The sequence below is a fragment of the Aquila chrysaetos genome, chromosome 16 (assembly GCF_900496995.4).
Source record: "Aquila chrysaetos chrysaetos chromosome 16, bAquChr1.4, whole genome shotgun sequence".
Lineage (NCBI taxonomy): Eukaryota > Metazoa > Chordata > Aves > Accipitriformes > Accipitridae > Aquila > Aquila chrysaetos.
Genome location: NC_044019.1, coordinates 21,122,823 through 21,146,843, shown reverse-complemented (window position 1 = coordinate 21,146,843; position 24,021 = coordinate 21,122,823). Strand labels below are relative to the sequence as shown.

Sequence of the window (24,021 nt, the reverse complement as noted above, 5' to 3'; positions counted from 1 at the left end):
ATGTCATTGGGCTAGAGTTCCCCAAATTGTAAACTCAGATAAATTACACTGGTTGTCTACCTCAACCACATATCATAAGCAAACAGTCCCTCAGCAGGGGCAATGGAATTGGACAGATGCACTCCTCTAATACTTTTTTTCAGCTAATTTCCTAAGATAATAGGCGCCAGTATCTTACACAAGGTTGCCAAACTGAGAAGCATAGATACACTGCAGTCTGCTATCACCACTAGCAAGGCACCAACTCCGTAATCCAAGCTAAAACTCCTTGCAATATTAAGACCTTGAAAACAAGGCAGGGATCAGACTGCTGCAACAGATTACATATCATAAGGGGTACATGAGGCTTCACCACCTAGGAAAAATAAGAGCCAATTGTTTCATTACACACATCTCACACCTTACGATGCTCTAACTTCAGATCTAACTTAAGACACTCAATTTAAAATCGTCTAGTTGCTTTTCACTTCTATCAGGTACTTAGTGTTCATTACAGTAACATGCAGCTCAAAAAAAAAAAATCATTCCTCCTTTGATTTTGGTATCTAAAAATATCTCAGAGAATGTAAGAAAGCAAAGTTTCTAAGAAAGTGGTGATTTACTATGTAATTTGATGATACAGCTGGGGAAAATGGGATGTTTTAGGGGTCATTAGGTTCCCCATTAGGTTTATAGTTTGATGACTTCTCACTACACTCATTGCATGCCTACAGTTTTGATACATTCTTTTCAAATACACTTGCATAGAAGTGCAGAAAAGGCTAAGTTTGATAACCGTAATTGTTACACACTGTGAATTATGATATTTCAGAAAATCTATTTCTGTAGAATGAAGTTATCAAATAATAATAATTTTTGTATGGAAGGTTTAAGAATTCTCCATTCATTCAACAAGATTTTATGTTAATAATACACCTGAACAAGCGAGAATTTCAGAGAGATTTTACTTTTTAAAGGGATCCTTGAATATCCATTTAAAAAAAGATGCAACGCCTCTAGAAAGCAGCAAAGGTCCCTTAAACAGTCTCCACACTGACTTAGCAAAAAGGGTTAATAGTCCAAATGAAGACATCTCAGGACCAGAAAGAACTGCTGCCCTTTTGAGTGGTCAAATTAATTCAGAGACCATGCATTAATTCCTCTGATTTTCTAGTGTGGAACTGGTCTAATAAAGGCTTTCCCCAAAATAAAGACAGCCAAACAAGCAATTCTCCTAAGGAAAAGGAACACAAGTTGTTCAAAGAGTAAAAAATGGTACTAGAAGATGTAACTATCATACAGCACAGTCTTCTTACTGTTACAATATTAGCACAAGACTAGCTTGACCCATCAGCAGAGGACAAACTGTTCTTAACATTTCGTCTCCACAGCTGGAATGTAAAGAGTAATTTTCCAATAATCTGTTGCAAAAATGGCCCAAGGAATGGTTCTCAAAACCATTAGATTGGTCCTAAGTCTCCACAGGTGGCTAGAGGCTCTAATGTTTGACCAACAGTTGTCTCGTCACAGGAAAACAAGAATCAGAAATCTAAAAACTAACAGTGGAGAATAATGCTGAGGCACAAGTAATACTCTGCAACTGCATCGTAGCATCAATTTGCAGTTGACAGGATATATACTGCATTACAAAAAAACCCTTACTAAACCCAAACCAAGTGCACTTGAACTGCAATGCTACAAAAATAATCTTATAAGGAGGGGATGTGGGTCCTGGCTTTGCTGCCATGAATTTCCTATAAAATCATGAAGAAACATTATGTCAGTCATTTACTAATCCGGGAAAATAATCTGCCTCAGAAATGTAAGATTAACCTAATGACTGAGCTGGTTTTGTTCTACAGCAATGAGATATTCCAGATGAAGTTCAGAGAATTAGAGTATTTTTCTAATACAGGCAGCTGCCCTAATAAAAAAATCTTTCATATGTCTGTCAGAGGTCGAGGAAATTCTCTACCATTTCTTTTCTGAGAATACATATTCTTAATCATAGCTACTGAAAAGTCTCATCTATAATGTTAAAAAAGGAAAGACTATATTTTAAAAGTCAATTACAGAATTAAACATCCAGATTTCTATCTTTTGGCAATGAAGAGGAAACAAAATTCACTATAAAAGTAGCATTCAGTGGTAAGAATTAATAGTTTCTTTCAACATATAGGAGTTTTACTGTAGGGTCTTCTCAATATCTAGTTACCAAGTCTGGACTGATCACAGCCAGCCTAATCCGAAACCACATAACAATGCAAATCTTTTTGGTTAAAGACTTGATCCAAAAAACATTGAAGTGGATAGACTCAGTACAACTATTCCAGGACCTCTGTTTCCAGAATACTTGAATTTGAGAGTAATTACTACCCCAGCTAATCAGATTGGTTAGTACATTAAAAAACAGGTTTCTAGAATATTTAAATGCCACACTGCTTTCTCCACTTAAACACTGTACAAAGTACAGTTTTTTACAGTGGCTTCCCCTTCTCCATCCCTTTTAAACTTCAGCTTGATGCCTTCAGAGGTTAAAGCTAAGTAGTGTCCATGTAGAATTAGGCATATACTAGGAAACTATTTAAGACAGCAGGGATCCAGTCAGCTTGATACTTCTTCCCCCTACCCCTCAAACTGTGCATTTTGAGGCTTTTCTGCTTTAACCGATGATTCAGAAACCCAGAGTAAAGTGTTCTAGAACTTTCTGTAAAAAAGAGCCTCTTCAGTAGACGGACAGCAGGTAATTATTTGATTTGGACCATGAGGACTTAAACTGCTAGGACACATGCATTGTTATGTAGAGAAAGACTGGACAGAAAAATACAGAATACTTTCAGATAGCATTTGCATTAAAGAATGTTGCATAATGCCTGCCAGTTTAAAGCACTGCATTAAAAAATGGTATGTAGGCTCTCAGCTGATTTCTTGCATCTAATTAGCACAGAAGCACACGAGGGATCTCAGAAATACTAAGATAGATCTCTCTTGTTTGTTATATTTGGCTGCTTTAAGCTAGGATGCCAAGAGCAGCATTTGGTCTGATGTAAAGACACCAAGCACACAACAGTAACAAACCACCATCATCTGTAAAAGCGACACATAACTAACACAGTAGCTTAACTGATAATCTCTATCACTGGCAGAAAATATTTGGTTACGTATAGAACAGAGAACTGCTACTAAAACATAATGTAAACTACCTAAATTGGGAAGATGCATCTCATAGCAAGGCAGACAAGGTTCTCAAGAAATGGCATGAATTTCCCCACATTCAAATTTTACCCCAGCGTTGGAAGACGACGGTGCTTGACTTGTTTTTGGTGTATATCATCATGGTAACGCAGCATGCTTAAAAAATCCAGTCTGAAGATTTAGCAATATGGTGAAGCATCACTACAAAACCTCCATGATTCACTGAATCAGCCAGCGCCCGAGCAGAGAACTGACCTTGAATATAGATTGTAGCAGAAAACTCTGCTCACACAGGTGAAAAATGTCATAGTAGAGACAGTTTTTAGCAACTCTGCCAGCCTGGGAGAAAGGCAAAACGCAGATAAATACTACCGAGTTCAAGTAGGTTAGTGCAACTTAACACTTGGTCAAGATTTCTATGCATTGGATGCACAAAAGTACACTCTAAGAGCAATGAAAAATGTTTGACTACAAAGCTTTTGCAGAAATGACAGACTGCTGCTAAGTCTGTCATGCAGACTAATGATAACACCTCATCAGTGCTGTGTCTTCATTTGATTCAGACCAAAGATAAACAAGAATTATCAAATTTAATTATTTAGAAACACCCATATTTTTCTCATTAGTAAATTAAAAACACCCACAGATTAACCTTATTCTTAGAATTTCTGCAAATGGGAAAGAAAAAAAAAAAAATCACAAAACTTTTCTGGGAGCAAAACTGAATTTTAGCAACATCAGTAAAATGAGAAATAAACATGTAATATCTAACTTTGTGCCTTTTGACTTTGTAAATAGGTGAGATTTCTTATGCAACAGTAATTTCTTTTTAACAGCTAAGACTAGTAGCAAGAACAGCAGAAACTTTATGGCATTATGAAAAGAGAAACTTACCTCCATGTGCTTAGTGCCAGAAAAATATTTCTGCTGAATTAAAGTCTGTCAGCTAATTTTAAAGTTCCATAGTACTTCCTTTTTAATACCCATCTTTAACACACACAAAAAAGCATGTGGGATATAATTTTTAAAGTATCAATCTCAAATTGAATTTACAAAAAAAAAAAAGCTAAGCCTGAATTATGTTTAGTCACATTTTACATTGGAGAAGTTTTATCCTTTAAATTGTATAGTCAGTTTCCTGCTCAGGTTTACCAGCACCAAGATTTTATCAAGGGCAAATAGCAAGGAATATTCTGAGGTTTTAAACAACTACTTATACTGCCCATCTTGCTCAAGTACTCCTGTGCAGAATTTCAGTTGACATAAATATATTGTTAACATTTCCCTGAGGAACGCTAGCTAGTGGGCAACAATAATGGGCAAGTAACATATACTTACCAGGGCAGCAATTCTTTTTTTTAGGGAGTGGAACAGGGATGGGGACACTGCTCTCTGGTAAACGTTTTAGCTTGCATCCACAGCATTTTTTCAGGTAACTTGGAACCAAAAACTCATGCATTGAGGACTATTTTAGAGAGCATTTTTACAAAGAAAACCTGAAGTAGCTAGTAGGGTTGTCAGGGGCACCTATTTATAAACATTTATCCCAGTCTATTTAAGACCAGTCCACTTGAAATTTACGTTCTTCATTATAAATGAACCATACTTTCTTTCAGTTACTTTTTATATAATGATCAGTCATCATCACCACAGAGCAAGCATTTCTAGCACAATTTTACAATTAGACAGAATTTACAATTCCCAAAGCCACAGTCAGTCAGTACTAGAATGATGAAATTCCTCTAGTGAAATTAAAACTGCTAGACTAAGGCTCTCTGTGTAAGGCTTGCCATTCTAATTCAGTACGAAGGAAATGTTTCTTCACGTATGAACTTGTCAGCACTATCAGGTTACGCACACAGACTTTCAAAGCATGCTGCTTGTACTAAAACTAATAGTTACTGCAACATCTATGGAAAATCTGGGGAGAGGGGTCAATTGACACAGCTGAGGGAAGGAAAGCTGCAAGCTAAACTTCCACCAGCAAGGTATGTTACAAAAGCAATTTTCTGTAAACTTATTCACTGTCACTCATGTTCAACCTATATTAATTGCATGTTAGCAAAAAGTGCGTAACACCTTTTAGTAAATGAAAGCTTACATGTATTAAATCACTATCATTCTATTCTCCACAATAGTCACATCAATGAGAGGGCTTCTTACACCTCAAGTTCCTACATGACACGCTCTAATTACAATTTTATCTTCTAAGTATCTGTAATACAATACAAAAGAGATTAACTAAACCAAGTTTCAGGGAAAGTTTAAATGAAACTCATTCAGAACTGTTCCTACAACATACTGCGTATCATAGGCTGCTAAATGTGTTTGTGTGCTTTACAAATGCAACACCATTACAATCTCACTGGCAGCTATGCAGTTGCATAAGCATAATTAAGACAACTCAAGAGAACCAGATTTCTTTTGCAATAATTAGGATGTAAAAAGATTTGTCATGGGATTAATTTTGGATATTTTTTTTTTTTTAAACATAATCAGTAAAGTTACAGAAAGGCAAAAAAAAGTTACAGTTATTTCATTACTAGGGAATCTCCCCCTCCTCCCCCCACGTTCTGCCCCATCAAAAATTTCAAGTAGAATTATGATACTTAAATTCAAAGAACATGTCCAAACTGTCCAAAGACAGCTTCGTGATAAGGACTCCTGAGACCTCCTTGTCACCTGAAAGATGACTTGCAAGGGTGCATTGAAAGATAGGGCCCACAGCAGTGCCTAATAGTCCACAAGTCTTACAGCAAATACACTTCTAATTCTGCCCACGAAAACATAAAAAAATAACCTTTGGATGGATAGGGAAGAATGGAGAAAAGGCAGGCCAATACTGTGTTCAAGACAACAAAAGTAAAGCAGGAAATCTAACGGTCTATTTTTCCCACTCCTTTACATACTGCATCAAGTCATGTTTTTGCACTGAGACTGAAGCTGTATAAAATAAAAAAACCTCCATTCATTGTTATTTTAAATATATGCCACTGAGGACAAATTATTTTTGTAAGTTATGAGCATCTATAAACTTTTAAGTAATCTAAGTAAATTATCTGTAGACAATTTGTGCTGATATGCTCATATACCCAGATTTCTATTTAGTATGATTTTAAAAGAACATTAATTATGCTGTGAGACCTTATTACATAAACACAAATATACACATCAAATGAACATGTATACACATACATAGTTCGAGAGATTCCAGAGGAATCCACAGGCATGGAACCTACTGCATGTTTTCATTTAACCATAAAACTAAAATAATCAAAATTTTGTCAGTGAATTGTAAATGGTGCATTTGATTGTTCCTTTACCTTCCTTTCTAATTTTGGAAATGCTAAGTATGCTTTTTTTTCTTCTGATCCATCACTTGGTCAAGTAATATATACATGTGTGTATATATTGGGGAACATGCCTTTAATGGAAGCTGCAGGGATGCAGAATTCGACAGAAATCAATACAACATTCGTTTCCTCCCCTTCATATAGCCTGAAAGCAGATTTGAGATGAATGGTATCAGCATTAAAATAGGACAAGTCACTTCATAGTTCAAATTCCAATTGAAACGATTTTGAAAATATGCTAAAACAGCTCCTAAATTGAGAGAACTTAACTGAAAGTTGTACCAGCACTCATACATACACTATAAAGTGCCACCAACTATAGCCAAGTGTTACACATTTTATTTCTCCAAGCATGAGAGATAAACAGAAGATGAGGGGAGGGGGGGGAAAGACCCTTTCAACTTTTTGTTCTTTGACAAGGCATCTTCCCCTTTCCTAAGGAAAACAAAATAAACACCCAGCTGCAAGCAAGTTGCCCTTTTTGCTATTTGGTCACACTATGAACTTTTTAAACACGCTTAGTTTCATGTATAAATGTAGTTCCACTGAACACAATGAAGTTAGCTCATGTGCTAACTTCACCATGTCTGTTTTATCTACAGGACAGCACATACATTTTTGTAAATCTAATCCACTTTAATCTGAGTAAAGTTTATTTTTGTTTAAACGGAAAGAATAGTGTTTGAAAACCTATGCTTCCAGAAGGGATGATATCTGAAGGAAGTTGATGGCTTTGCTGCAGTCTGGACATAAAAAATACTAAACCAAACAACAGGCATCATTTTGCAAGTTATCTTTCTAGTCCAAATGCATGACTTGCAAAGTATTTTTTAAAATGTATTTGATACTCATTCAAAATGGAAGTATCAGACTGTATATAGTAAGAGTTTGTTCTGCTATGGTCATGGATTAACGTTTCAAATAGTGTACCGTCATTTCTCTTTCCAGCTTCACACACTGGTTATTCCTTATTCTCTATCTCATGCACTAATGCAAACCATGGGGAACTGGAGAGAGTAAGCTGCCCTCATTAGAAAGTCTAAGTTTTATATAGTCATATTACAGGAATCAAATGAGGTAAGACAGTTGATCCTCCATCACACTACTAAACTTTTCACTTTAGTCGATTCTGAGGCACAGTTTGAATTAATAATGATAAAGCCTAGATAATTTAGTTCCATGCATAAGCTCCGTAACTGTTTTGCTGAAACACAGAGTGGGTGTGAAAGTATGAGTAAAATTACCAAGCTTCCTCAGCATACCAACAATTCTAGCTCTCCTCCTTTTGGAGAAAGTTGATGATGTTAAAGCTCTGAAAGCCTTTAGACCAGCAGCCAGTCTACAAGACCTCTGATTACAGGATCTACTAACAGATCAGCAATGTGTGCTCACTGGAACTTGTGAAAACTAAGATTAGTACACAGACCCTGTCACAAGGCTTAGTACAATCTGCTTCTAAGGGAACAGACTCTGAACCAGAAGAAGTGTTTACACTTCAAGTTAGAAGTGAATTCTATTAAACAGTCTTTTCTCAAGATGCAATAGGACTCCACTCTATAGCAGTATTACGGAAAACTGTCCACAAACTAAATTTAAGAAGAATACCTTTATACTTACAATGCCTATCCTTACAATGAAACATTTCTGTATGCCACAGTTCCAATGAACTCTGGAAATGGTGCCAAGCTTCTACACTATGAACATCTGTCACTTCCAAACTAGTTAAACCCCAATATGGATCAGATTCAAATCACTGTAAGATCTTCTCATGTGTAGTTAACTGCATGTATACAATGTGCCACAAAAACACGTGAATGATGCCTGTGCAATGGTACAGTTATGCACCAATGCGTATCGTTTCTTCTCACTTTTGAATTGTTTTATCTAAGAAAGGAAAAATGTCAAAGCTTACGGTATTAGGTACACAACACTTCATTGCAGAAGTCCAAAATTGTTACTGGATGTGGAGCACCTGTCACATTGAAGCCATCAGTGAGAAAAAGCACACCCTAACAAGGGGAAAAAACAATGCACGCTCTTAAACGAAGAGCATTTGTACTAACAGGACACAGGAGCGCCAGAACGAATGGTTTGCCTTCACAGAGTTTCTAGCTAAAAGAAGCCACTGTACTTCACCACAGCAGCAACTCAAAGCCTTTTTATAGTCTGCAGAGAGATTCTGCAGAATAAAGTAAAGCATTATTTTATGCAGTAGTACTAGTAAAGTTTAACAGAACATGTTCTCTCAGCCATCACGCTTCTCAAAATCTGAATAAAGAGCATCAGGTAACTCAACCAGCTGACAACTGGAAGCTGGAAGAGATGGAGAAATGAATGAGAAATTACGATTATAGTTCCCTCACCCATGTAGATGAAGATAACCAATCTGCAGCTAATACAGGGTACACAAGAAAGCTACATTTTTACTTCTGTTTTTTTCAGGTTCAGACATACGAAAGAAGCTCAAGTTTGCTCCTGACCCAACACACATATTCCCCCCTCTAAATATCAATAGAAGGATCAGCAAATGACTTTGACAAAAGAAAGCACACAACGAGAAAAGTTTTCACTGTCCTCGTTACATTTGAAAGTGAGACTTCAAAAGTGTTGTGAACAAGAGTTTTATATAACTAACACTTCTAATAGGGATGTTTCTGTCACTCCATGTGGAAAGAATACAACAGAACAGGAAGCAGTTCATGTTTATTCATGTGAAAACAGCAACACACTATAGAAGAGGGTTCATAGTAATCTCTTCATTAGGCATCACTTCCACTTCAAAAATTAAAATTCCTAACGCTTTCTCATGATACTTTTAATGATCAAATACAGAAAATAGAATTATAAAGAAATGCACTAGTGTTGTACCACGCATCTTTTGAAACTACAAATGTCAATTATGTGGATAACTTTCTGATATTATACAACTTGTAGGACCATGGCAACTATGCAAGATGTACATGCCTGTATTTACATATTGATTAGAAAAGACAGGAAAGAAGTTGCATTCACTTTCTAGTGCAAGTCTACAATAATCACACAGACAGAACAACATTTATTAACAGGAATGGAACAAGTCCACACATGAATAAGAAAAGATCATAAATAATACAGTTGTAAAAAAGATTAAAAAATCTCTGACTGAGGTAGTCAAGAATGTGCAGTATGGATGTTTGTACAGAGCACCTGTATGGCAGTTACTCAAAAGCAGAAGTTTACTATGAGAAATGTGTAGACTAGCAGGGTGGGCATGGATTATAATGGGTATGCCTTCCATTAAGAAATTAACAAAGATCAGCTAGTGATACATACAATATTTTCAGTTGAAAGTACCACTAAACAGAATCTCAGGCAAGAAGTCTATTCTACTTTGACTTCTGATCACTCCACCTTCATCCTGACAGAAGTCAGTTCCCATTTTTCCCCAAGCAGAAGAATTTTGGTGGTATGCATAACAATTTTTTTCTGAACTCAGAACCAGATTAAAGTAAAAAGGGGAAGAAAATGCTTTGAAGAAACACAAACATTTTAAACGAAAACAATCATTTTTCTAAATGGTTTTATTTACATATTTCATATACAAGTATGTTAAATGATACATTCTGACTAGTATCCACACCAGTGTGAATTACATGAATTAAAGATACTGATGTATTGCATATGATGAAATGCAAAACAATCAACCCTAAGCTTTGGTCGCACCCTCTGAATCCTCATACAGCATCTGATTTGTTACCGAGACATCTAAAATTCAGAGTGTTCATATCAAATAGTTATCTGAACAAATATATCTAGTTTCATTTCTTTAGAACAAGCAATAACACAGGAGTCTTACTTGCAAAATTTGCAAGACAAAAAATACATATTAACAGCCAAACACTTTACATGCACGTTACTAGCTTTGTATTTATTGTTTCTAGACTTGGGGTGTCACAACTGTCTTGTGCTTATGATTTTTAAATCTTTAATGATGGCAACCTTTCAACCCCTAATAACAACAGTTCAAAGTGACCAGGGTATAATGCAATATACTCAACAACAAAAAAAGTAAAAAGGTGTGGTGTGAACTGGCCTGAAACATTCAGGACAATTACAGATTAAAATTTCCACTTAGAGCAACTGGAACTAAAAATTCTTTAGATCATTTAAAAAATGTTGCAAATACATGAACATAGTTTAATAAATGTGCTTAAGAGGATTTTCAACCTGGTGATTTCTCAAAGGATACTAGCAGAGAAAAAGGTGACAACTTCAAATGCTTGCTTGAGAGCTACTGAAATATTTACAACACTGGTAAAGTAAAAGTTCTTTCAAGTGCATGAAAAGCATTGTCAAGTCTTTCTGTATCTAAAAGATGGTTCAAACAGTCAAAGAGACAAAGGAAATAGTAAGAGACAGCTGGGCCTATGGGATCATAGGGTATTACATCAGAATTTATTTTTACATTTCTGTAGCACCTTTTAGCCAGATGCCAAAAGCACTTTAATCACTAAAGTGAGCCTCACAACAACCCTGTGAGGTAGGTAGGTATCTGTTTTAATAATGGCAAAACAGGTTAAGTAACTTACCCAAGACGACACAGGAAATCAGCAGAGCAGGCTAGAATCCAGATCATGTCATCTATGAATTTAACATTATGGCACATGTGGGACTGAGACTTACATGCTCCTTTTTAAAACTGTGAAAGAGGCACTGACATGTGAATTGATTCAAGTTTTCTGAAACTAGATTTTTATGGGAAAGGTATCAAGAGAAAAATGTGCTTTAAGCAACTAGAGAAAACAAGAGTCCGAGTAAGAAGAGTGGCATTACTGTACCACTTCCTAAATTTTAGTAGATGCAGAATAGCAAGTTAACTATTTTACTTGCTAAAATACGTATCAAAAATAGACTACATAGCCTGTCAAATCCACTAAACAAAACTCTATTCTCACAAGTCTTAAGCATTCAAATGCTATGACCTCAAACCGGTATGAGCTGGGAGTTGTTTCATCCAATTCTATTATTTCTATGTGCTGCAACTGCTTCTTTTAATGTTAGAAGAAATAAGAACCACTGTGAGAATCAAAATTTTTTGACCAATTCAAACTTTAATAGTAGAGTTCCCATTAACAAACTGTCAAAGCATGCTCTTCCCAGTTAATCTCCATGTTCTACTGACTACCAAACCAGTCGTAAAAGAGAGACCAGAGCATATAAATCTGTGCTTGACACATGAAATGGAAATGTAAAGCATTCAGTTACTTCAGCACAGTCTGTATATCAATAGCAATAAGTTAGATGATACATTAAGTGCTGAGCACTGCTTTACACTGTATTCTACTAGGGAATAAAGTCATACATAAAAAGGAAAACAAGAGGAAATCACAGCAGTAAGGCCTGCACTTAAGTTTTACATTACAAAATGAACTAGCATATGCAGGGAAACAGTTATTGTTCATACAGATTATAAACAATGATTTCTACCTGAAGATTGGAAGTGACTAAAAAGAACACATTCCTCAAGTTAGGCAAAGGGAAATTTAAAGATTTCTAACAATTTATAAAGAACACAGCTGTTAAAGGGCTACTTCCTCTTTTATAAGGCCATAGTCATAACCCTCACCCTAGCTCATCTTCCAATAACAGACCAGCACTATGTAATGATATTCAGCTCAGATTTATGTTGTTCAGAGGACAAAATTACCTAGTGAAAGACGACCTGCCAGAAAACCACCCCCGCTTTCCTCTCCCTTTTTGTCTTTCTGTGATGCAAAGAGGAAACGTTATCATGTTAAAGAGGAAAGTGATATGCTTGTTTTGACATCAGGAAAAACACAGCTTACAGATGACTGAAGATTTAGCAATTTTCAGATTTAAATACTGAGGCAGTGAAAAGTGAATCAAAAGCAATGCTAAACAAAGATTTACCACAGGCTACTTCCCCAAACTCAAGGCTGGAAAGATCTATATATCTGAACCATCCAAGAGAAACTTTCTAGCAGGAGGAGACTACTAAGATTTCCAAGGAAAAAAGCTTTTGGAAAATACCTTCCCTATATTCCTTGTACATCTTAAGGCTGCAATATAAGAAGCCTCAAAACAATTTCTCTATCTCAGGTAGCCTTCAAAAATTAATTGAAGTCTTAATTTATATTCAACCACACTGTTAAAAGAACATTTGAGAAAACATTTCATTTTGAATTTACTCTCAAGACAGGACTGTACACATGATATACAACTTAAAACAACACTGATGACAGTGCCCAATTGTATGAATATATAATTTTAAGAGAGGAATTTGGAAATAAAGAGTTATTTCAGCTTATAGCTATAAATGGCTACATATACTAAAAAAAAAGGCAGAGATAAGCATGTTGCTTTTTAGTTAAATCGGTCACTATTTGAGTTTTGCAAGAAGTTACTGGAACCAGGAAAGAAAAGTTGAAAATATAAGTCATAACTGGTATTTTAAAAATTTGCCTTTTAAGATGAAAGATAAATTTCTAAAAAGTAAGCTCTTACATTTCTTTCAAATATAACCCTTTTCAAGTGGACCTCTACCAGAACTCTACGGTTCACGTTTTTCCATTGTTATGAATAAGAGAATCATATATTCCATTACTCTTATATTTGAAGTGTAGTTATAGGCAGACACATGCACGCACACACACACACGTGAACTAGTGATCTTTATGCCAATTCTTTCCTTCTCAAATTTACCTTGTGTTACCTGGTTACCATACCTGCTGGTAGAAGCTGATCTTCATTCCTTGAAGAAGCACGTAAAAACTATACCCTAGACTGTTTTAGGCTTTGCCACTGTTAATGTTTGTAAATACTACTAGATTATAAATTAGTTAAAATGTATCAATTAAGGGAGGTAATGTCTGTCAATTCATCTCTGAACATGGTTCAAGACAAGAAGCCTCAGACAAGAAGCTTTACACTGATAATAGTACTTTCTGCTGAAGATCTACAACATAGTACAGGCTTTCTGAGGAGGTCTTACGCAACTCAAATTTGAGGCATGGGAAAGATAAAGGTTTCAAATAAGCACAGAAATCAGATAATGTAATCATCAAACTAGATTCAGTTCTAAAGACTAGATCCTGTAGCAAACATTGCAGGGTACAAGAGGCTAATGGATTTGGCTGCAGGGTCCCAAAAGGAAAAATACACATCTGTATGTGTTAGTGCATTCACAATCTCCCAAATACGTTCAATCACCAACATTCCAACTACTACTAAAAACGACTGGAAACAAAATAGTGAAAATTCTACGATATTTAATTAAGTAATATTAAATTTAGGTTGCACTATTTTGCATTGTAACATCTTACTATAAACTGCAATATAAAAATTTGTTATATTGCCATTATCCCAATTTTATTTAATAATCTTCAAAATTTACTGCCAGAACATATTTGGATACATAATTTAATGTAAAATAAAGTATGATAACTATACAATGCAGTTTTGCCACTCAGATTGCTGCTTCACAATTGTCACATAAAATGGAAAAAATTTAGCTATCTCATTTCTCATCTACAGAACACAGATCCCCACCCCCATAGTTTAGCATGTAGAAGATCTGTTTCTTAAGAAAAATGTGCAGCTAGAAGATGCCCGCAAAAAGCGTGTGTATTAGTATTAAATATCAGCTACAGAAAATAAAAAAAAAAAAAAAATACTCAGATTATACAGTGCATTTCATGGCATGTCTTTAAAGACTGTTTAAATGATCAATGCACCTAGTGGGAAGTTTTATATAGTTATGTAAACAATCACAATTTTGTTCAGATTTTTGGAAGCTAATGAGTTGTGCTAATGCATTTTCCCAGCATTTTCATTCCAGAAATCAGCTTCCATCCCACACCCTCCCGGAAAACACTATTCACAGAAACACTCAATTCCCTAAGAAAGCAAAAAAAATTAGAAGACCCAAACATTCACAGAAAGTCATTCAAATAAGTTGGTATGTATAAATAAAAAAAAAGTCCTCTAAATAAATGACACGGGAGGCAATAAATTGACACGACAAGTAAATAAAAGGCTAAAGCACTCCAATACCATTGAAACGGTTTTAATGTTGTTGCAACTCCATAATGCAACAATCATCAACTCATAAAAGACCCAATACTTTAGAATTCATTTTAATCACTCCTTCATACCTATTTTACAAAATAAAGGCAAGGCATATTTAAAATCCCCTTTTCCCTAGATATTACGTGCCTATCTTATTTATGCTTATGATAGTATAAACTTAAACTCCTATTAAACGTTATATAAGAAAAAATGTAAAAATATTAACCTCTGCTTCAATGTACAGTTTCCAGAATCTGCCAGAACTGGGGAACTGGGCAACAAGGCGTTCATAGGTCTTCCGTGCTTTGTCTATAGGTTGATTCTAAAAATTGAAAATCAAAACAGCATTTACAATATTATGATTTATGTAAATGAATATGCTGATTTTACTCCAGAACCAAATAGTGCGAGTGGACCATAGATAAGGAAATGTAATCCTATGTCACTAAACCTGTGCCTCTCGAATGAGAATGCTCCAAGCGTCAAGGTCATATGGATTTTCTTCTAGTTTCTTTTCAGCTTTCTTCACTTTTTCTGGGACATATTCAGCAGCCTAGAAAAATTAAAAAGAAGACATAAGAGATCACAAGTAGCATTTGAAAAGTTCTGTTCCCAGCTACAAAGTCAAGCTAATGACAACATTCTGATAGTGTAACATTCCAGATCTCAGTTTTTATGCTGGAGTTACTAAACTGTACTTTTATCTGGAAAACAAGTTGTCCCAGTAAGATAAGGCACTCTTACCACAACAAGTTCTACATATTTGGTGATCCAGCAAAAAGCTAGACTAAACTGACTAAATGTTTCTAAAACACGAGAACAAATCTGAGCTGCCAGAAAATTTATTGCACTATGAATTTTAAACAGTTTTATTGACCTGATACTTTTAAGATGGAAAAAGTAAATCCAGACCAATTTTTCTATTACAGACCTCAGCCAAACAAATTCAGCTTGCTGCATGAGTCATTCAGTATATGCAGGACAGTAAGTATTTCATATCACAAGTTACAGATTTAACAAGAAAACTAGGAGATGGCAGTTCTAGCAGCAACATATACATGTTATCCAAGCACAACTTCTTTGTTAACTTTCTGATCTGTCAATCAGAGTATTCTTACAGGCCGTCTTCCTGTAGCTTTGGCACTACCTACCTTAAACTGCTTTTTTAACACAGATATTCATATTGGAGTTTAAAAGCTTTTCTTGATACCAAAAGCTTTACTGAATTGAATGTTAACTTTTTAACATAGTTTACTATTGTAGTATAGGTTTAAGTGTTCTTTTAAAGACTTGTGGAAATCTTACTTTAATCTCCAGATTTTTTTTTTCTAGATTTAACACTGTTACCACAAAGTAGATGAAAAAAATTACAACCTGATGATCACATGCAGACAAGGTTTAAAATACATGCTTCTTACAACCCTAAATGATATGAAGTTTTTTATTAAGCATGAAGTATTGTTCTGACCTGTACTCCAAACAGCTTATTTACTAACTTTCTAAACTTGACTCATTTTCAGGCAGATATTAGCAGTCTCAAATCACACGATCAAGTAAATTCTTGCCTTCGTGAGATGTAATGATAATAACCTGTAAATTATTACTACAAGACCTTTCTTGTGAAATTTTACAAGTTAGCTACATAATTACTGTTAGAACATAAGATTCTGTATTGTATAGCGCAGTGACTGACTTACTGTACAGAAAACTCTAAAAAAACCTGTCAATTGCTAAAAAATTATTTCAAGGAAATAATTTTAACTCTTAATATTGGATCTGGGTCAATACATAGCTCTGAAAATGAAAAAGACAGTAAACAGGACTGAGAGAACTAATACCCCTCTCTATCAAAGGTGCCATCACACACTTACAAAAGGAAACGGAAGATAACTAGATACTACAGAGGTATGCCTTCTAGTAAAATTAACAAGCATCACTATTGCACATCACTCCTGAAGGAAAGAACGTGTTCCAAGAATAGAAATCCAAGGTATTATTAATGAATTTTACTGGAACACCATTTACAGTGGCATTATATGAAGATAAGCTGCCAGTGAACTATTGTACAAAACAGTGACTTAAAGAAAAGAAAAAGCTGAGGCTAGCAAATGCAGTAAGCCTGAGTTACTTACAGACATCAATTTTATTTTCAGGAGTGCCCTGCCCCTTTGCTTTTGTCAACCTCTGCAAATGCACTACATCAGTTGCTTGTGTTATACATTGCAATTCAACTTGATCATTTAAAAAAGCTACCATATTTTTTAATAGTTTTCAGCACTACCAGTTTTTGTGTCAGTCCTACTAGCAGGATATAATTCAAAGCATATCCCTTAAAAGACTTTAAATTAAATTTACTTATAAAATGAACAAATGATCAAAGATGTTGCAGAACTGTTAAACTGACATGTGATAGCAGCCATGCATGAAAGGGAAAAGGAAAAAAATCAGTCGGAGGGGCTTTACAGGAGCTTAAAGACCATTATTCTTTGATTCAGTTTTTGAATCATTCTTAACATTAATTGCTTAGTGCAAAGCAGTGTAGCTTGGAAGGCAAGTATCAAGTCCCACAGTAAACTAAATTATAAAATTAATTTGATTAAAAAGATCAACTATTTTAGTAGTAATTCAGTTGTATTATCTCAAACCTTTCCATGTGACACACAAAACTCAGCTGATACTGCAGCGAAACAGTTACGGCTTCCAGGAATTTGATTTCACCTATGCAGGTATAGGGCAATAAACTCAAAAAGGCTGAAATAAATTAAGCTGGTGAAAAAACAAATGCTGATAAGATGCATAATCATAGCAATCCTACATTAATTTTGTACGTTTGATACAGGACTCCTAACCCATGTAAGCAGCATAATAAAATGTTCATTCTTTTATTGGAAAAAAACCAAAAAACCTTATTTCCTAAATTCGCAAATATTCACTTAGCAGCAGCAGATAAAGTCTCCATGCAGTTATATAAGACAAAAGTTATAGGAGCTCTACAGAATTGAAAATAACGATATGATCAGTGTTTTAAACCAGACTACTTGAAATTGCTTGTACCTTATGTCATATGTAAGAAAACACTGAACTTCTGAAGGCCAGTGAGCACTCCTTCTCCTGTCCCTATCCATCTTCAGGACAGATAAAAGCCATCCACATTTCAGAGAGGCAAACCAGCGTCCTGGTTATATCCGAGTCAAAACAAGGCCTCATTACATTGCACCTTCACAAATAACCACTCTTAATATATTGGAGAAATCAACACTTAGGATTTCCAGTCTGGACCGTTTTGCCAGAACTAGGAGTGTGAGCAAAGATGCATTCAGTTACACATCAAACCTGTGAGAACATCTGCAAGCAAGCAACAAAAGGGAAAAAGGAGCTTGACTTTTAACCTAGCTCAACTATAGCCAGAAAGACATTTGATCCCAGTTTTGAAAACTGCATGTTAACTGCACTCTGTGCTCAGTTCTGCTGTTATCACAGTTCAAGGGTATGTGGCTTTTGATTATGTATTTTTAATCGTACTGCTTGCACAACAACCAATATCTAACACTGTGAATACTTAATTCTTGGGTGTTTGTTCACTGCCATGATCCTGCCCCTAGATAAGCATTTTCAGTCCCTTCCTCTGGTTAACAGAGGCACTTAGTTAATCTCATCCTGTAACAAGCCAGTTCAGGGAGTTAAATCAGCAGAAAAATAATCCTATTAGAAAAGTGATTAACTTTCTAATGGTTCAGCTCCTTCATTTCAGGATCAGATGTGATGCAGAATAAAGGATGCAAAACCATACAGGACTTTAGCAGTCCCAACTCAGATCAGCTTAAGCTACCATAAAACCACCTAATCAGATAGATACTGGCTTTTAACTTTTCTTTACTGCCTGAAAAAAAAAATGTTGCAAAGAATTGTTGCATACATACAAACTGGAAAAATACTTTTTTCCTCCGCTTTTGATAACTGTGTTCAGTACAACTCCCACATAATAGGGCTCCTATCCCATAAACAACCCCCTGAAGGTCATAGAATTATTTTAGCACTTGAGGTTCCATGTCCACAAGTATCTGTATTATTACTATCTAGTCTGACTCACAGCTTCCCTTTATTATTTATGCACAGATAAATAGCAACGGATTTTTAGCTTCACGCATACTAAGTGTGTAAAATTATCTTTATGACCCGTTTCCAGAATCTGAAAAGACCTAAAACCAAATTCTCCAACAAGTCTAGGAGCTCCTTCCTGCAAAATACATCAACTGCACAAAATCCAAATTTGAATTCAGAAAGGATGTCTGAGGGAACAAGAACAGAAGAAACAAAGCTGACTTTTAGTATTTACTAGAATTTATTTATCAATCACCTTCAAGGAAAAATTATTGGTTTATACCTTACTGCTAAAAGCAACAGTTAACAGTTTCCCAAGGCCTCTGAGAATCAACCCTCATGACTTCAAAGTGTGTAAGAAAAATACCTAGCCAAACACCTCTTTCAACTATTCACAGCACCTAATGCACCCAATTGCTTAAAGCATCCTCCTGTTTCCACAAAAGGATCTTCTGCAGTGAAAATGAAATGTATTTAAACAGCTGTTCCATCTGTGAAGTGGCCAGTTTAAGATGCTTTAAAAACTACCACTAATTATGAAATGAGAACTTCTACAAACAGGACATATAGGCTGTTGTACACAAAAAGGCAGGAATTTTAATGGCTAGTTCAGTCAAATTGGTTCAACATCCAAAAGGAGTTTTATGTCCATTAAGATAGAAGTTACTGTTAGGAGGTTTTGGCTGGCTGTTGCACAGTTTAGCATAGCCTGGACTATAACAGACCCAATGAATATAATTTCAAATATATTAATATGCAACTTAACAAGCACTGTTAGTTGTCCAGTTAGGTTAATTTACAGGTTTGTCCAGCCTAAGTTTTTTTTACTTAGTTACAGTTGTATGTGCACAGAAGTTTTAAAATCCTTTCTTCAGTACACATCCCTTCGCTACACTACAGTTACACCTTATAAATCCTTGCACTTTCTTAAATCCATTTTTAATGCCTTGCCTTCTTCCATTCTACCACTAAGTCAATTCACCTGTGAACACAACCTTGAAAAAAATTTTGTCCTTTAAGACTGGGTCACTATCAACAGATATAACCCAGCATATTCATTTTAAGTAATTTAAAAAGGATACTTTTGTACGTACTGCCCCACCCCCCAACGTAATCTTGGTGGTTTTATATCTCTGAACAAATCAAGAGGGTTTTAGTAATGATTACCGTTCTTTCCTCATGAGACTATTTCCCAAATGTTAGCAGTTAGACAGACATATTTTCTGCTTTAACTTCTGCTTAGTATACCTGGAACTTACTGACCCTGGAAACACAGCTAAAATACAGATTATTTAAAATCGTGTAAAAATTGGAAAAAAACCACTGCATTACCAACTCAAGTCTTCCTCCACCAATCCTGGTGTTCATTCCGTTTACAACCTGTTCCTACAGTAAATGTAAACAGGGACAGTAAACCCAGTTTTCCTATATATAAAACAATATGCTTTTAGGGGAGTTTCTTTCAAATGGCTCCTCCTGATATGTTAAACCCACATAATCTTGCAAGAATAAACTTTTGCTTTCAGTACTGAGCTCAATGACATCTATTTTTAAAATATGAAGCTAAAGTTAACTACAATAACATTTATTATTGCATTTAGAATTCAGAAACTTACATGATGCACTGGATCAGACACAAGGCATGAATGAAAGGAAGGAGAGGGACAAAAGTACCAGTAAGAAACTGGAATAGACTGCTTTACAGGTCTTTTTTTATAGTCACAGAGACAATACAGACATCTTTTTTTCCACCACTCAGCCTTGGACCACGTTCATTTTCATCTGAAGTAACATGCATCACAGACTGGGGTATGTATCTTAGAAACAGTTACAGGAAGCGTGAAATACAAATTCTAGCCTTAAAAGATTAGAAGGCAACTAATGCAGGGGTAAAGCAAATATTGCATCAAGTCTTCAGACAAAATTGATGCCTGGCAAGTATATATTTATTAAGTGGAGAAGAATAGTGGTTCTGCCATGGTAGAAAGAGGCAAAGAGCACAACAAATTTAGGTCTTGTTAGAGAGTTCATGAAACAACCACAACTGCACTGTACCTGGTACAATAAAGCCTCCTAAACCCCAGCTGGGTCTTTAACCTTACAATACCTTCGCCCTCCCACCCTCCCTACATCCAACATACCACTCTGTTCTTCGTTCCCACACTACCACAACTTCATACTTGCTGGAGACAGCATAGCAATTTGTTATTCACCTGGCTGCTTTTGGAAGTCCTCTCCAAACCCTAAGATCTGGGAAGCAAGAAGCAGACACCTCTGTGTGTCAGTGAGTCAGAGCTAACAAACCTGATTTGTCAAACATCTTTAACATTTGCATCATGCACTATCATGTGTACATCTTGTGTACAACATAGATGCAAAGTAACTGTACAGTCACCCCCTTATACTGAACTATGTGACAGTCAATGAAAATGACACCCAAAAGCTCAGAAGCTGGTCACGGAAGCAGCAGACGAAACCTGAAACAGGAAAGCCAGATGCAATCCAACCTCTGCTTAGCTTCGGCTTCCCACAGAAAGGAACATTTAAAACCATAAGAATACTGTACATGTAAAGTAAAGAGAGCCCTTCAGATAGCACTAGGTTCCAATATATAGCAGCTGCAGTGCGGGGAAGGGAGCAAGGCATGACTGCCCCCATCACAATGCTTTGCTGTTCCTCCTTCCACAGAGACCCAGTGAATTTAGGTCTATCACACTCTGTAAGACCACAGTTAGACCGGCATCAACGCTTACTTAAGGTATACCTGCCTCACCACACAACTGGATGAGCGGTAGCCTACGGTGCAGAAAACTTCATGGTAGTATTGCTAAAGACACTGATATCAAATTATGGCCTATCTTAACATTAGGAGTAAGAAACAGAAGTCTGCCAGGGTAAGAAAAAAAAAAAAATGTAGAGGACAACTTAGTGAAACTGAAAAAAAATTGATGGAAGGGCTGTAACTGACCGTAACAAAATTAGAGAATTCTAGAAAACCAGAATCCAGAGGCCTTCATGAAGGGGATGGAGTAGGAAAAAAAATAATTTAACCCAACCTATAAAAGAGCTGTTTTGTTTTGGTTTTTTATTTTTATTTAAAGTGCACCCAATGTGAAAACAGTAATCACAATGGGTAAAAAGGATGAACCTTAATATGGATCGAAAAACCAAAATCCAAGCCATATGTTAAAACTACATGCTTTACATAGGCTGCAAATAACGATTTACAATTTTTTGAATGATAAAACCCTCTGTGATATGGCGTCACAATATTAAAGCTGTTACTTTTCAGAATAACTTTTACTTCAGTATGGAGACAATAACTCAAGCTTTTGCATATTAAATTCTCCCTTGCAAAAGAAAATAAAACCTTAAGTCAGCACTGGTTTTCTTTAAGTTAAATAGTAACATATTACAAGCTACAGAAACACACTACTTTACCTAGCAGTTTAGTTATGCAATTTAACATCAATGTCATTTTCAAAAAAAACATACTGGAGCAGGTAAGCTCAAATGTGAAACATATTACACATCAATAGTATCAAAATGTTATTGTAGCATATTCTTACTTCTTTGTAGCCATCTACTTTGTAATGAAGTAAACCATTTTGAAGAATCTGTTGCTTAAATGTACTAGAAGTATACTTATTAACCTGACCAGCTTTGCGCATACAGGCTGGTAATTCATAGGATATTTTCCTAATGAGACAGAAACCATGTATTTTACATTCTGAGCACTTCTCTTTCCTACCTACCTGCCCCCCCCCGAATTGATGATCTTACAAAGAGTTTACACACCACCCTTTCAGAGTACAGGCCCAGACACACAGAAACATAACCTGTTTTGTAAAGAGACTGACATTCTTTGAAGAAAAGCTTCTTAAGGGAGCACTAAGTCATGAGCTTAATTTCAAGTATTTTTGTAGGCTACATTGGCCACTAAGGCATGCCACAGTGTTATCAATCACTCCTCCCTCAGTCAGGAACTTTCACCCCCACTCTTTCAATTAATACTGATTTTAAACATAGCTCTCACTATTAAAAAGACCTGTTTAGAGAAATTCTGCCAGTAAGTAGGAGATAGTTCATGGTAACACCAGATTTAAAAAGATGACATACAATACTCTGATTGCACCTGCCTAGAAAATAAGAAATTATGATAAATACATACTTTAGCATATTAAAAAACCCAAGCCAACACCAACTGTAGTTATTTCCCCCCCCCAGAGCAAGAACGCTGTACCACAAAGAAGATTCTTTATTAAATAAGCATACTTTTATGGTTTCTAATTTAAAGATGTTTTAATAATGCCTTATTCTAGAGGAAAAGGGTATTATTAAAGAGGCACACAACCTTATATGTTAAGCGTGTATGTTCAGCAAACGCTCACTTCACAAAACACTGCAAATATATCGGTGTAAACAGCTTATCCGGGTTTCAATTTTCTTCCGGAGTGCGTGTAGTCAATGACCACGAATAAATGAGATCGGGAAAGCGAAGCTCACTGGAGTGTCTATTGTCCACCTCGACCTACATTAAAGTTTGCTTACCAGAAACGCGAAGGCTGAGACAGACATAATTTTCAGAGCATTACCGGTTTTACCGAGGGCGGACGCCGGGAGCGGCTCCGCGCACCCCCTTCGTTCCCCCCGCGCAACGCTTCGCTGACGGCATAAACTCGCGTTCCTCAAAATGGGTGTGTGCGGCGGGGGAGGGGAGCCCTTCGCCGACCGCGCCGCTGAGGAGACCGGCAGGGCTTACGGACGTAGGGAAGAGGCAAGGGCCGCGCTCCCGCACCCCGGCCCCGCTCCCCTCAGCCCCCGGGGCGGCCCGCGGCTCGGCCGCCAGCCCGACGGCAGCTCCGGGCGGCGGCCGGCCCCACACGCTGCGCCATACGCTCGGCTCCGCCGCCCCGCCGGGGCCTGCCCAGCGCCGCCACCGCCGGCCAAGCCCCGGCCGGGGCCGCCCCCCCCCGCCGCGGCGGCCCTAGCCCCCGCTATTCCCCTGAGGGAGCGGCCTGCGACCTCGCCCTCCTCCTGCTCACCTGGTCGCCGGCCGCTCCCTCTCCGGACATGGCGTGTTAAAACAGGGGCTGGGGCACAGAGGCCCCAAACAGATTAAAAAAACCCTTTAAAAAGCGCCCGGCGCTGCCGCCGCCGCCGCGGGCAGCTCCACCGGTCGCACCAACCGCTGCGGCCCGGAGTTCCAGCAGCGCTAGCAACAAAATGGCGGCTCAGCCCCTCCGGTCCGGCTTTCCGCGGGGGCGGGGGGAGGAGCGGCGCCGCGCCGCGCCGCGCGGGGGACGCTGGGAAAAGCCGGGGGCGG

General features: G+C 37.0%; 1 protein-coding gene across 2 annotated transcripts in view; it reads right to left on the bottom strand.

Annotated features, from left to right (window-relative positions):
• The window catches only part of CSTF3 (cleavage stimulation factor subunit 3), a 50,905-nt gene extending 26,903 nt beyond the window's left edge, over positions 1-24,002 (bottom strand). For both annotated transcript variants that reach the window (XM_030040028.2, XM_030040029.2), the window contains exons 1-3: positions 23,741-24,002; positions 15,046-15,147; positions 14,821-14,916 (exon numbers count right to left, since the gene is read on the bottom strand). In XM_030040028.2, the coding sequence (XP_029895888.1) occupies positions 14,821-14,916; positions 15,046-15,147; positions 23,741-23,770 (228 nt within the window). In that variant the 5' untranslated portion in view covers positions 23,771-24,002. The remainder of the gene's footprint in view (positions 1-14,820; positions 14,917-15,045; positions 15,148-23,740) is intronic.
• Positions 24,003-24,021: the final 19 nt, after the last annotated feature.